Here is a 15991-nt window from a genome sequence, read left to right as displayed (position 1 = left end):
ATATTGAGTTTTTTGAGCTCCTGTATGAGTCCATACTTTCACATATGGCATAATAGAACTTTGCATTTCAGGTTAATGGTTGTTGTGAAGTTGTTGTTAAAGTTCATAGCATCTAATGTCAAGTTGTATGACCTCATATCCTCAACTGTAGAATATTTTCTCTTGGATAGTATTTGCCATCTATGTTTATATGGTATTTAATACCAGGGTTGTAGAAGCAAGAATAGTCATTTATAGTTCGTCTGAACAGTACAAACATAGTATCTGCATGTTTCATTGCAGTTGTTAAAGCAATATCTGTTCTTGCACCTGGGTCAGCACTTTGGTTTCCAACTTCACCTGCAAAGTCTTTGACAGATATTTGGTGTATAGGGAACATAAGTGGAACTGCAATATATTTGGCAGCTAAAGCATTTGAAATATCTGGTCCAACATATAGACTGCAAGTCTGCTTTCTATTCTCTTGCATTCAAATTTTTCGCATGTGAACTTAACTGGGTCCCAAGTCTCCAGCAGCATTGAAATAATAGTTTACTTCAGTGTTGAGGTTTGAGAAACCAAAGTCTAAGTCAACTTTGTTTTTGCAAAAGTCGGCGAATGACATTTTTTTTTGTTCCCACTACTTCTGTAAGAGTGAATGGGTCTTGTGTTGGTGCAATGACTAAGTTATTTTTGCTTGGAGTAAGTTCGATAGAAATTTTTCCTGCCCAGTTTGGCAAGTATCTTAAAAACCTGAAGATGAGGAAAGATGACAAAGGAACTCTAAGTTTCAATTTTACTTTGGTTACTGCTGCTGCAGTTGTCCAGAAAGGTCAACATAAACTCCTGGAACGTTAGGGTCAAGTCTTCTTATTTTCTCAATAGTGCATACTGGTCTGTTTGTTCTCTAGCTTGTGGTTACTGAGTTTCTCAAAGCGAACATTCATATTTGCCCATGTTACTGTTTGAACTAAGTCAGAGTTAGAATATATCTTATATCCCATGAAAACTTCTGGAGCATATTGGTATCCGACATAGAAAATTCCATTGCAACCTTTCTTGTCAGACAACTTGGCAGAAGGTTTTATTTCAATGTCTTGTTCCACGTATAAGAAAGAGTTGTCAATAGAAATTATATGAAACCTGTCGCAAGCAATATCTACTGTTGTTGAAGAACCTTCTCCAAACTCACCTACGTTTCCGTAAGAAACAGCAGTTGTATATTCGTAAGTTCCAGAACTATTTCTGACCTTTCTAATGGCATTGTCGCATTCGTTATACCATTCGGAAACATTTCCATTCATGGCATCCAAAACTGTTGGCGTTATATTCTGAGCGGCGTACATTTCATATGAGTAAAATATAGAATAGTTGGATTTATATGTCATAATAGAACCCACGTGGACCAAGCTTTACTTTCTTCCTGACTGAGTTTTTAACTCTTCTTTTTCCTTCATTGCCCTCTGCTTGAAGTTGTTGCATCTTTGCATTATGTTCATCTAGTATGTTGCAAATTTCCCATGTCCTTTTTTGCCTTTGGCTCTGGTCGCCCATCTCAGTAACCTATATCTAGAAAGAGTTTGTCATAGATGTTGTATTTGAGTCTTTGCGTATTGTTTGCATGACTCTTTCCTGAGTTTCCGGTTCAAGCTCTTCAAACAGTGCCTGTCCATATGGAATAAGCTCGTTTCCAAATATATGTTTTTGTAGCCATTCTGGTTTTCTTTCCATGTTACCAACTATATCTTTTGTGAATGGGAAAGCTTCTACCCAATCTTTCAGTCTGCGTCGTTTATTTCTGTAGTTGGTTTTATTTTGTCAAGGAACATGTTTTTCAATACTAACATTTCATCTGGTACTGTCCATTTGAGTTTTCTTAAATATTCATCCCTTCTCAGTTCATTGTCTGCAAAGTAAGTTTTTATGACATTTTGTAAACTTTCGTTGCAAAGGTCATGTACAATAGGTTCTCTTCCTTCGCTCTCCCTAACTTTCTTTCTAAACTCTTCACCAAATATACCATCTCTATGGTTCTGTGTAGTTCTTTGAGATAAATGTTCTAGAACGTCAGTGTTATATTTCCATCAGCCATGTTCATTTCATACTGGTTCAAAATATCTGCATCTTTCATATCTTTCAATGGCATTAAAGCCGCGCTGAAAATACCAGCTATATCTCGTTCACCATTCGCTTCCATTGCGTCTACAACTTCTTGGAATTGAGGTTGTAAGTTTATGAACCACCTATCCGGTTAGCTTTATGACCCCATCTCATTGTAGTTCCATCGTCTGCAGAAACAAAAGTAGGTTTGTTTCCATCTTGTTAGGTTCTGAATGAACTTTAAACAATGTTTCATTTCTATATGTTTTCTTGAAATTTAACCTTTTATTTTCACCGAGTTCATCCGAAGATTGAACGTTAAATGCTCGTAAGTAAAAAGGGTTGTTGTATTTGTGTACATTTTCTTTCAGTACTTCCATTCTATGCTGAATATTTTCATCTGGTGTTGGAGTCTTTTGTATGTCGGCAAACATTTTCGATATTCTTCTACTATGTCAGCTGAATTTTTTTTAGACTCTTGGAAATATTCCATATTCTCCGCATACTCTTGTTGAGGGTCAAGATTTTTCGGCTGTTCCAAATCTTCATCTAGTTCTGTGAGGTTAGTTTCCAAAGGAGGGACTTGTTCGTTTCCTTCAGGCTCTTCTAGCTGTTGTTGCTGAACTATTTCTTCCATGTCTGGTTGTATCTGAACTTCTTCCTGTGGAGTTTCTTGTACCTCATCTGCTGGCATTTCATATATTCCGAGACCGTTTTCAACAATTTCCCTATCTACGTCATCCGCATTCATAAGCTTTTGTTCTTTCGTTCCGTCTCTATTTTTTACGCGTTTCATGACGAAAGTTGAATTGTCATTTAGCTCTGACATCAAATATCTCGGAGTAAATTCATCCATGTCATTTGGATGATATGCTATTAAATCATATCCCTTAGCGAGCTTGTATTTTCCAGGTTTGAGATTATATCCGTTTTGGTGCTGAGCCATAAAGCTAAATAGGTTCGGGTCAGTATTTCCATCCTTGAACTTTCCAATAGCTTCTTTATATCTGTCACTAAAGTCAACAGTATCTGGGAAACCACACTCTTCTTTAAGCATTTTTAAGAATTCTTGGTTTCCTTGTTCTCTACTTCTTTTATGTCCTTGCTCTGGTTGTGGTTGTTGTTGTGCTGGTTGTGGAGGTGGTTGTTGTGCTGGTTGTTGTGTTGGTTGTTGTGCTGGTTGTGGAGGTGGTTGTTGTGCATGCCTGTGTCTGTGTCCATGTGACGATGTAAATGTTTTAGGTAGTCCTGGTGCAGGTGCTTCTCTTGGAGGGTTTGGTGGTATATAAGTTCCACCAGCTGGCACATATGTTCCATCTGCAGCGTAATGTCCTACCTGACTTTTCGTTCTTAAGAAAGCATTTACTAGGTCTGTTTTGGTCTGTTGTAACTCTTTTTCTTGACTTTTCACAACAGTTGCTCTAACGGCGTCATAGGCACTTTGAACTGCCTGTCTCGTTGCTGCATCTGTTATTTTCGTCATATTTTGTGCTACTTCTCTTAACTCTTTGTCGAAACCTTCAGACTTCAGTTTCTTTCCAGATGAGAAGTCGTTCACTTGTTTCACCTTACTATGAAGAGCTTCGAAGGCGTTCTTAAAGTCAGCATTCGTTAAAGCTTCATTTGAACTGTCTTCATCCGCTTGTATTTTTGTCCTTATTGACCCTATGAGTTGGCTGCTTTAGCGTTGGCTTGGGCATCTAACCAGTCATTGTTAGCTTTTATATATTCTGCGCTTTTCATTGCCTTTTGCATGGCTGCGTCGTTATTTTTACTTTCTTGTGCTAAGTTTTCATACTGTACGGTTTGGTTTTGCAACTGTAAAAGTTTTTCTGCCTTTACATTTGCTTCAACTTCCTTTTTATACTCATCGCTATCCATATATGTCTTCAGGGCTTTTTGTTTTATCTCTTCATCTTTCAGTATTTTATATTGAGTAGTATGGTTTTTCAAATTTATGACATCTTGTTCCATTTTTGCTACTTCTGCTGCTTTTTCTGACACTTTTTTTGCATATTCCTCTGTACTTAGTTCTTTCAGTTGTTCTTTTCTTCTTTTTCTCTACGTTTAACTCATTTAGTTTCTTTGTGTGTCTGTCATATTCTAGTTTCTTTTCGTTTTCACTTATTTGCTTCTGTATGTCTATGTTTGACTTTTTGACATCTGTTATTTGATTTTTGAGTGAACTCAAATTCATTTGACTTTGAGGGTTATAGGCTGTTCCGTCTGCAGCTCCACCATAGCCTGCCATTTTCGCTAAAAGTGCCGCTCTTAAACCTCCACTCTGTGCACCAACAACTCGGTTTAAAAGCATAGGATTGCTTGACATTTGTTGCAACATAGTGGGGTCATTCAGCATTTGTTGTTGCAACTGTTGTTGTGGTGTCAGTTTTACTATTGGATGTTTCAATGCTCTCTTCCTCTTACGTATATTCTTACGTAGCTTACGTGGCATTTTAAGTGAAGTTAAAAACATTTACGATGAAGAAGTTTCGACAAAACATTTACGAAGAAATCATGAAAATTCATGAGGTGAGAAAACAGGTGAGAAAAGAGGTGACATCTCACCTCTTCACCTAAATTATATTTTTGGGTCATTTACGCTCATTACGAAGAAGTCTTGACAAAACATTTACGAAGAAGTCTTGACAAAACATTTACGAAGAAGTCTTGACAAAACATTTACGAAGAAGTCTTGACAAAACATATACGATGAAGTCTTGACAAAACATATACGATGAAATTCATGAGTTTTCTACGATGTTAGAAAACATGTTAGAAAAGGTGTTAGATCTAACATTCTAACATAAACATTATTTTTTGGTCATTTACGCTCATTACGATGAAATCATGACAAAACATTTACGAAGAAGTCTTGACAAAACATTTACGAAGAAGTCTTGACAAAACATTTACGAAGAAGTCTTGACAAAACATTTACGAAGAAGTCTTGACAAAACATTTACGAAGAAGTCTTGACAAAACATTTACGAAGAAGTCTTGACAAAACATTTACGAAGAAGTCTTGACAAAACATTTACGATGAAGTCTTGACAAAAAAGTCAACGGCTGGTCGGCTGGGGTTCGGTCCTCCTCTTGGGTCTTGGGCAAAATTTCTTATGGGCTAGAGGGCGCAAAGCGCCTGAAAGCCCTCCGAATAAAAACTTCATTTATGTGGGCTAGAAGGGGCGCAGCCCCTGGAAGCCCACCCCAAGAAAAAAAAACTTCATTATACTCATTCATCCTCAGGGCTAGAAGGCACGAAGTGCCTGGAAGCCCCACTACCTTTTTTTTTTTTTTTTTTTTAAATACTTTATTTACTAGTTAAAAAATCATTTGGTATTGATCAAGTTTTTTTTTCTGGATAAGATATTATATGGATAATTGAATAGAAAATACAATTATATAATCTTGTACCTGGTTTAATTAAGCTAATTGTCATCAGAAACTTGTAATTTTTATGAATTTCAGATTTTCTTTTCATTACTGCTTTTCTTAATAGGTCAAGTTCTTATTTACGTTATAAAGTATGATATTTACAAATATCAAGTTATCATGTTTTTTGAGAAATTATGAGAAACAAACAAAAATGAAAAAGATAGGAATAGCAATGAATAGTGATGTGGGTATAGAAAATGTAAGAGATATGAATGCAAAGCAATCAGTATTTAGGATATTGACCATAGATTTCGAAAAAAAATGCTGCATATTGAGCGAAAACTATGATTATATTATATAAAGCTGTCATTTAAAGCATAATGAAACTATTCCCTTTTCATTTTAATCGAATAAGATAGTAAAGATTTTTGAATTAGCTAGAAACTGATGAGATGTTTTCACAAATCAGATTTTTAATCTCTATAATGCATAATTCACTCAATATCTCAATTTTGATATTGCGAGATATTTTTGCTATCGGTTTCGCAATTTTGACACAATAGCAAGAGGGTTCTATAAGCATTATTATCAACGTAGAATCTGAATATCATATCAGAAAATGTCGCAAATCTGACATTTACCCGACCAAATAGCAAAAATAATTGAATACTTTTCGCAAAAACTTTAAAAATCGATAAAAATATGAAATATAGATATTAAAGAGACTTTTTATATAATATTCATAAAGGAGATGGATAAAATGCACACATTTGCACACATTTTGACACTTTTTCTGACAAGCATCATTCAAATTTGAAGAAAAACCTCTAAATTTCATTCAAATTTCTGTCAAAATGTGTGCAAAATTGAAATAGGACACATTTTGACATACGATTATTTATATACGTTATTTTAATGGTTTCAGAGAAATCTTCGTTACACATTATTGAAGATTACTCAATATTTAAGTGAATGACTCACTACCACCTGTTTAGAAAAATGGTAGCATAAATCCAAATCCAATGTCACATATATTATTTCTTATTTCATACAAATAAACTTACAATTATAACCTCAACTTGTTTGCAAAGCAGAAACTCAATATAAGCAATCGATCAGTAGTGTATTTAAAAGTCGAATTTAAATTTAAAAATTTATAATCTTATTTCGGAACCAATTAGTATAAATTTAGGACAAAAAGCTACGTGGTGTTGATAACAACTATTAAAATTCAAATATTACTACCATGAACAATACATGGCTCATATTGATAATTGATAAACGTGCATATAAATTGCATATATCATCAATGTCATTAAGTAAAATACATGTATATAAATAGATTAGAAATATTTTTCGGTTAGAATTAAAATCTATGTAATAAAAAATAAGTTATAAAAATAAATACCGAATTTTTATTTGTAATATAAACTGCTACAATATGCTAGTGTATACAAATGTATTTGTCGTATTGATTTGAAAGATCTTCAACATGGTTCAGATCTAAATTTGAAACTCGTAAAATAAAGCGAATCTTTATTTGTAATATAAACTGCTACAATATGCTAGTGTATACAAATGTATTTGTCGTATTGATTTGAAAGATCTTCAACATGGTTCAGATCTAAATTTGAAACTCGTAAAATAAAGCGAATCTTTATTTGTAATATAAACTGCTACAATATGCTAGTGTATACAAATGTATTTGTCGTATTGATTTGAAAGATCTTCAACATGGTTCAGATCTAAATTTGAAACTCGTAAAATAAAGCGAATCTTTATTTGTAATATAAACTGCTACAATATGCTAGTGTATACAAATGTATTTGTCGTATTGATTTGAAAGATCTTCAACATGGTTCAGATCTAAATTTGAAACTCGTAAAATAAAGCGAATCTTTATTTGTAATATAAACTGCTACAATATGCTAGTGTATACAAATGTATTTGTCGTATTGATTTGAAAGATCTTCAACATGGTTCAGATCTAAATTTGAAACTCGTAAAATAAAGCGAATCTTTATTTGTAATATAAACTGCTACAATATGCTAGTGTATACAAATGTATTTGTCGTATTGATTTGAAAGATCTTCAACATGGTTCAGATCTAAATTTGAAACTCGTAAAATAAAGCGAATCTTTATTTGTAATATAAACTGCTACAATATGCTAGTGTGTACAAATGTGTTTGTACAAATGTATAACTCTTTGTCAATTGTTATGGCACCTTATAACTTAAAAATCATTTTCATTAACAAATATAAAAAGTGACAATTAATATTTTCATTAAATGCATATTTAATTATCAAAACAATGTCGATTTAGCTTGAATGTTCATTATAAATGTGTAAGTTTAGGAAAACAAAAAATAATTAATTCTCGCAAAGAAACTTATTTTAAAAGAACCTAAACAAAAGTTCATATAATAATAAATCTAAAAATAGATATTAATTTAAACGAAGATAATGAGAGAATGGGGATGTTGTAAAAAATGAGACTTAATGATCAAATAATTAAAATAATAAAATTAATTAAAGGAAAGCTAAAATAGTTTAATGAATTTTTATAGATTGGTTACACAATCAATGTTTCTGTGTCAATGTACATCAATCAACATTGTTTCATTGAATTTTGTCTTCATATATACTTATATATTACTGTTCCTGTTTCCCTTATTATTAATTTTCAAATTCTTATATAATAATTTTTTATTCTAAATGATTTGTCATAAATTAATTAATCTCATTTCCAAAAATATCATCTTCTGTAATTTCGAATTCATTGATATTTATATCATCGGATTCTTCTAATTTAATTGTAACAGAATTTGAAAACTGCTCATCATTTTTATTCAGATATTTTTCAATTTCTATATCTCGATAATCGGCCTCTCCAAATCGAAATGATTTTTTATGTTTTTTGATTATTTCACTTGGTATTTCTGCACGTTCTAATCCAAAATTAGATGTGAATACATCTAACTCTTGTTGAATTCTTGTCAATGGTATAAAATACGATTTTTTATGATCAAAATTGTCATTTTGCTGCCTTGCATATCGATGAAAATATACCTTATCAACTTTCAATAGGATGTAAATCATATGATAAATAGTTGGATGTGGGAATGCAATATGAGAGTTTAACACTTTGTTAAATGACTCAACTCCATTATTGGAAAAGATCATATCAGATACTTTCAGCTTGTTAATTACATCATACTTTTTACCCCATGTATTTAAGAAATATTTTGCAAAATCATTTATTTCTTTAATCGCATCTAATTTTTTGCAAATTATTTCAAAAACTTCTATTGGAACAAAAGGACATGCACATAATAGTTTTAAAAGTGATTTTGCGCAAACATCGTTTTCATCACATAACTTTTTGAAATTTTTAACAAGAGCTGCTATATAATGAAATATACAACCAGTGACTGTAGTTTCATCATTGACTTTAGATTTGATTGATTTCATTAATGCATTCTCAAAATCTGATGTAATGATTTTATATTTTCCCAATGATATACTAATAAGAGGACATGTGATCATTAAATTAAAAACTGTATCATAGTTAAGTGATGATCTTCCTGTCATTAGTACATGAAGGAAAGGTAAATATAAATTTGTAGCTTCATCGTATACTAAAAGATTTAAGAGCTGCCCATTTGCTAACTTAATTGGAACGATACGAAATGTTCCATCTATGAAAAGATGGTTGCAAGTTTTAGCTCTTTTTATAAAAGCTGGCAACCCGAAGAAATAATAGTTAGTATCATCTGAACTTGAGTAATATTGGGTTATATAATAATCTGTGCTGTTATACTTTTCTAATAACTTCTTAATTAATTCATTTTCGCTTAGTTTGATTTTAGGCCTGATCTCGTAGTATAGCTTTGCTATTGTTTGAGGTGAAATATCAATAGTATCATCATGTGAAGAATTGTATTCAAATATGAGTTGATTTGAATATTGTCGAGCTTCAGCTAGTGATAACAATGGATTATTTTGAATATAAGTTGATATCATTGATTCGAATTCATACCTGATTTGATGTGTTCCATTGATTTCAATCGAATATTTCGATTTGGAGCAGTTGTGTGGAGGATTTATTTCGTGGATTGACGCTTTTATATTCGAACCAGCTGGAAATAATGATATAATTTGTGAATAACCACATTTTTTTCGTTTGGCACAATAATAGTGTAACTCTAAATGATCATTCTTGCAATAATAACGTTCAAATCGTAATGGAATACCTTGAGGATATATCGTTTTCCTATAGGCAAGTTTGTCAGAGTCAGATATACTAAATGTATGATAAGTACGTAAAATATCACTAATTTTTATTCTCTGGGCTTCTTTATCATCTTTGTTCAATATATTGTAGTTTGCAACACATTGTTCGCAAATGGTTTTGGAAAGATTATATTGACTCCTTTTGTCGGAAATACTTTGATATACTTTCGCATTATCAATAATAATTTGAGGGTTAATAAAGTTATCAAAAGATAAATTATCAGTTATATGTGGTTGTTGTTTAGGAAGAGCCTGAGTTGGAAGAGATTGTTGTTGTCTCTGTTGAGGAAGAGTCTGAGCTGGAAGAGATTGTTGTTGTCTCTGTTGTGGAAGAGCTGGCGCTGGAGGAACTTGGATGTTTACTCTATTTACTTGTATAAAATTAGGAGGTAATTTGAGGATTGCTTGCCGAGATTTATTATTATTTGATTTTGGTTTCAATATGCGTCCATTAATATTTTGATGACCATCAGTAATTTCATCATTAATATTTAAATTTCTTTCATTAACGTTTTGATTAATATTTGAATGGCTATTAATCGTTTCTCCATCAATATTTGAATTTCTTTCATTAACGTTTTGATTAATATTTGAATGGCTATTAATCGTTTCTCCATCAATATTTGAATTTCTTTCATTAATGTTTTGATTAATATTTGAATGGCTATTAATCGTTTCTCCATTAATATTTGGATTCCTATTGCCAATTATATCATTAATATTAAGCGCGTTTCCTGATTTAATTTTATCTGATTTTACATCTTCAATGATATCATATGAATCATCACTTGATTCAACATCGCTATCTGCTTTAAAAATCCCTTCTGCTAATACTTCTGTGTATTTTTTACCATTGCTATCTGTCCTTATTGCAATCATTTGACCTTTTATATCACTTCTTCTAAATTCTCTTACTTGTTTTAATAAGCAATTAAGTTCATATCCATATTCTTCGATTGAATCCATGTTCAGTATTTTCATAGCAGTATCAATGTCATTTCTGGCTGAAAACAATGCAATTTGTGAAATATCCATATCATATCCACATTTTATTAAATCCTCCAAATTTGATAGTTTAGTTGAAGAAATTATTGATTGTCAAATAGTTTAGAGGCTTTTTTGACTCTTTTATTTCAATTGTCATATCTGAATAATGTTTAACATAATTAAACAATTGTATCTTCTTTGAATCTTTTTGTAATATAAAAGTCTTTAGTTTAAGATGAAATACTTTGGAAGCATATAGATATAATGATAGACAATGTATTTTTTGAGGAGTATTGACTTTTTTTAATTTTATTTCCATATTTGAGCGTGATAACCATATCAAAAATGAATAACCTTAATTTATAAATCTGAATTTGATTTTAATAATAAAAATAATATATATATATATGTAATTCATGAGTTATATTTTTACACTTCATTTTACCTGAACAAATATAGCTGATATCAAATAACAATTTAATATAGAAATTGAAATTGTTATATATGCAATGTAAATACACATAATACATATATTATAATTTATCAATGATTATTGTCTAGACCAAAATTTGTAGATGGAATTATGCAATTTCTCAATTTAAAGTCCCAGCTGTTTGTATAACAACTTCATATTGAAATTTACTAATAAACACGGTAAGTTTCATAATTTTTATTATTATGATCTTACATTTGATTAAAATCGACGATTTTTCAATTGGAAAATAGTGCAAAGTAATAAAGAATATATTTAGCAAATTTTAAATTTTTTTCAAAAATTTTAGAATGAAATAGAAGGACTAGCAAAGATTTAAAGGAAATTTGAATAAACTCATAGAATTTTTGAAAGAAGAAGGGAGATTTGAGAGGATTTTTGGTCAGAAAAATATAGAATTAAATGAATAATTGGGTATGATAAGATAAGTGAAGGTAAAAGATAATTTTAGTAAACGAAAACGTGTAAAGTTGAAGCAAGGTAATATTTTAATCATTTAAAAAAGAAAAAGAGGAAAACTTGTTCTTGAATCTTCTTGGTGAAAGACAAAATTCAATGAAACAATGTTGATTGATGTACATTGACACAGAAACATTGATTGTGTAATCAATCTATTGAAACTACAAAACTTTGTTCTTGAATCTTCTTGGTGAAAGACAAAATTCAATGAAACAATGTTGATTGATGTACATTGACACAGAAACATTGATTGTGTAATCAATCTATTGAAACTACAAAACTTTGTTCTTGAATCTTCTTGGTGAAAGACAAAATTCAATGAAACAATGTTGATTGATGTACATTGACACAGAAACATTGATTGTGTAATCAATCTATAAAAATTCATTAAACTATTTTAGCTTTCCTTTAATTAATTTTATTATTTTAATTATTTGATCATTAAGTCTCATTGTTTTACAACATCCCCATTCTCTCATTATCTTCGTTTAAATTAATATCTATTTTTAGATTTATTATTATATGAACTTTTGTTTAGGTTCTTTTAAAATAAGTTTCTTTGCGAGAATTAATTATTTTTTGTTTTCCTAAACTTACACATTTATAATGAACATTCAAGCTAAATCGACATTGTTTTGATAATTAAATATGCATTTAATGAAAATATTAATTGTCACTTTTTATATTTGTTAATGAAAATGATTTTTAAGTTATAAGGTGCCATAACAATTGACAAAGAGTTATACATTTGTACAAACACATTTGTACACACTAGCATATTGTAGCAGTTTATATTACAAATAAAGATTCGCTTTATTTTACGAGTTTCAAATTTAGATCTGAACCATGTTGAAGATCTTTCAAATCAATACGACAAATACATTTGTATACACTAGCATATTGTAGCAGTTTATATTACAAATAAAGATTCGCTTTATTTTACGAGTTTCAAATTTAGATCTGAACCATGTTGAAGATCTTTCAAATCAATACGACAAATACATTTGTATACACTAGCATATTGTAGCAGTTTATATTACAAATAAAGATTCGCTTTATTTTACGAGTTTCAAATTTAGATCTGAACCATGTTGAAGATCTTTCAAATCAATACGACAAATACATTTGTATACACTAGCATATTGTAGCAGTTTATATTACAAATAAAGATTCGCTTTATTTTACGAGTTTCAAATTTAGATCTGAAACCATGTGAAGATCTTTCAAATCAATACGACAAATACATTTTATACACTAGCATATTGTAGCAGTTTATATTACAAATAAAGATTCGCTTTATTTTACGAGTTTCAAATTTAGATCTGAACCATGTTGAAGATCTTTCAAATCAATACGACAAATACATTTGTATACACTAGCATATTGTAGCAGTTTATATTACAGATAAAGATTCGCTTTATTTTACGAGTTTCAAATTTAGATCTGAACCATGTTGAAGATCTTTCAAATCAATACGACAAATACATTTGTATACACTAGCATATTGTAGCAGTTTATATTACAAATAAAGATTCGCTTTATTTTACGAGTTTCAAATTTAGATCTGAACCATGTTGAAGATCTTTCAAATCAATACGACAAATACATTTGTATACACTAGCATATTGTAGCAGTTTATATTACAAATAAAGATTCGCTTTATTTTACGAGTTTCAAATTTAGATCTGAACCATGTTGAAGATCTTTCAAATCAATACGACAAATACATTTGTATACACTAGCATATTGTAGCAGTTTATATTACAAATAAAGATTCGCTTTATTTTACGAGTTTCAAATTTAGATCTGAACCATGTTGAAGATCTTTCAAATCAATACGACAAATACATTTGTATACACTAGCATATTGTAGCAGTTTATATTACAAATAAAAATTCGGTATTTATTTTTATAACTTATTTTTTATTACATAGATTTTAATTCTAACCGAAAAATATTTCTAATCTATTTATATACATGTATTTTACTTAATGACATTGATGATATATGCAATTTATATGCACGTTTATCAATTATCAATATGAGCCATTGTATTGTTCATGGTAGTAATATTTGAATTTTAATAGTTGTTATCAACACCACGTAGCTTTTTGTCCTAAATTTATACTAATTGGTTCCGAAATAAGATTATAAATTTTTAAATTTAAATTCGACTTTTAAATACACTACTGATCGATTGCTTATATTGAGTTTCTGCTTTGCAAACAAGTTGAGGTTATAATTGTAAGTTTATTTGTATGAAATAAGAAATAATATATGTGACATTTGGATTTTATGCTACCATTTTTCTAAACAGGTGGTAGTGAGTCATTCACTTAAATATTGAGTAATCTTCAATAATGTGTAACGAAGATTTCTCTGAAACCATTAAAATAACGTATATAAATAATCGTATGTCAAAATGTGTGCCTATTTCAATTTTGCACACATTTTGACAGAAATTTGAATGAAATTTAGAGGTTTTTCTTCAAATTTGAATGATGCTTGTCAGAAAAAGTGTCAAAATGTGTGCAAATGTGTGCTATGTTTTTTTCTCTTCATAAAGATTTTCCAAAAATATGATACCGCAAAATTAAAAAAGTGACGTCTTGAGTGGAGTCAAAAGTCGAAATTGCTAGCTAAATGTTTTTTTAGCGAAATTGCGTATTGTACGTTTTTTCGCAAAACGAAACCCTTATTTGTGTGAAGTGATTTATAAGTAAACATAAAAATTTTAATTGTGTGAAGTGATTTTTTAGTCAAAAAAATAGTCAAAAAAAAACTTCATTTTTGATAAATGAGTTACGCCCAGATTGAAGTTCTTAAAGAAAAAGGAATACTTCGCAAAATCTATTGGCCTACAAGTCTCGTGGCAAATAATAATGAAGGTATTCTCGAAATAATGAAAGATGCCTCAAATCTTCAAAAAGAGAACATTTTCCTCGAGGAACTCGTTGATACTCATAAGGAAGATAATGGTAGTCTTTATGTTGACTATAAGCTTATTGAAGGAGAAGATTTATACCATTATTTGGAAAAAAACAACGTTTCAGATGCTGAAAAATTAGTATGGATTTATTTTATTGCCGACCAATTGGAGACTCTTCACAAAAAGGTTGTTCATAGAGATATTTGCCCAAAGAATATCATTATTGATTCAAATCATTATCCTCACATCGTTAACTATGATGTTGCTCAAAAAATAGGCCGACCGATGTTTGATGATCGACATGTTGGAACAGCTATTTATTAATCCCTTGAAGTTATTAGATCTTTAGATTACACTCCATCTTCGGATATTTTCGCTCTCGGATGTGTAATTTATTATATAATGACAGGAAAAGAGCCGAACCAAGAAGCTCAAGCCGTATATAAGAAATATGAAAAACAATCGAACGAAGTTCAAAGTTTTTTAGCAAATGTTGATCATCTTGCTCAAAATCTCGACAGTCCTACTAAAGTCACCGAAGATGATACTGATAAAATCATCTCCTTTATTAACTTATACCCAGAAGATTTCGAAGAATTCCAAGATATCACTCCAAACGACTTATATGATGCAGATATCCTTGAATACATGAAAGACCTTATCCATGTCTTCCTGGCAAAGATACAATATATACAAAAAAACGAAATCATGGAGATATTGGTAAACGAAGCCAGCTTATATGAGCTTCATAATGATGAATACAAATTAAAGTCACTTGTACTAAGCTGCACCGCAACAAATCCAGATTTCAGAAGAGATGCTAATTTTATTAAAAATTTCGTCTTAACAGAAGCAATGATACTTGACAAAGAACAGAAGCTTGAGTTCGATACATTGTTCCAGAAAGGAATTCTTGATCAGGTTGAACATTTAATCAATAATAATTTCCCTCTTGAACAAATTAAAGCGAAACTCAATTTAATATCTCCATTGCCTCAATTTGTTGCTAGGACAAATGAATTGAATTTCAAAGCAGAACAAAAATCCAATTAATATTATTGATATCTAATTTAAACATCAAGTTTTATTATTTTACTTACTAATTTGAATTTAAAGATATACTATGATTTTGACATGTAGCATGAGAATAGATCAGTATCTATATTTAATTTGGATTTGAAATTTTTCCAAAAAAAACGTTATTTCTTTGAGCAATCTAATGAGCCAATGAAGGTCAAACTTTCCTGGATTATGTAATGTGGATATATAGCAAGTTATATACTAAAATGTCATGTGGTAGAGACATTTTGGCACAGTTTTGACTCTTTTTTCTGAAGTTAATCAAATTCATGGGCTCCATTAACAAAATT

General features: G+C 30.4%; 1 protein-coding gene and 1 pseudogene across 2 annotated transcripts, besides 4 other annotated features; one reads left to right on the top strand and one right to left on the bottom strand.

Annotated features, from left to right (window-relative positions):
* Positions 1-5385: part of a mobile genetic element that runs on past the window's edge.
* On the bottom strand, positions 3855-4534 carry TVAGG3_0171660 (annotated as a pseudogene). The gene has a single exon. A coding segment is annotated over exon 1 (680 nt).
* Positions 5298-5385: a terminal%2Cinverted (terminal inverted repeat of Maverick-3 transposon ID:TVAGG3_0171650).
* An 820-nt stretch (positions 5386-6205) lies between these two features.
* Positions 6206-14249: a mobile genetic element.
* Positions 13170-14249: a terminal%2Cinverted (terminal inverted repeat of MuDRx-1_TV_TvPhantom-3 transposon ID:TVAGG3_0171640).
* Positions 14250-14469: 220 nt separating this feature from the next.
* On the top strand, positions 14470-15765 carry TVAGG3_0171630 (uncharacterized protein; the record flags this gene model as incomplete). The annotated part of the gene is made up of 1 exon (XM_001296761.1): positions 15024-15674. The coding sequence occupies one exon, from the start codon at positions 15024-15026 to the stop codon at positions 15672-15674; it is 651 nt and encodes a 216-aa protein (XP_001296762.1).
* Positions 15766-15991: the final 226 nt, after the last annotated feature.

Source organism: Trichomonas vaginalis, chromosome IV (assembly GCF_026262505.1).
Source record: "Trichomonas vaginalis G3 chromosome IV, whole genome shotgun sequence".
Taxonomy (NCBI): Eukaryota; Parabasalia; order Trichomonadida; family Trichomonadidae; genus Trichomonas; species Trichomonas vaginalis.
Note: the sequence above shows the minus strand (reverse complement) of the source record. Positions and strands in the feature narration are given on the sequence as shown.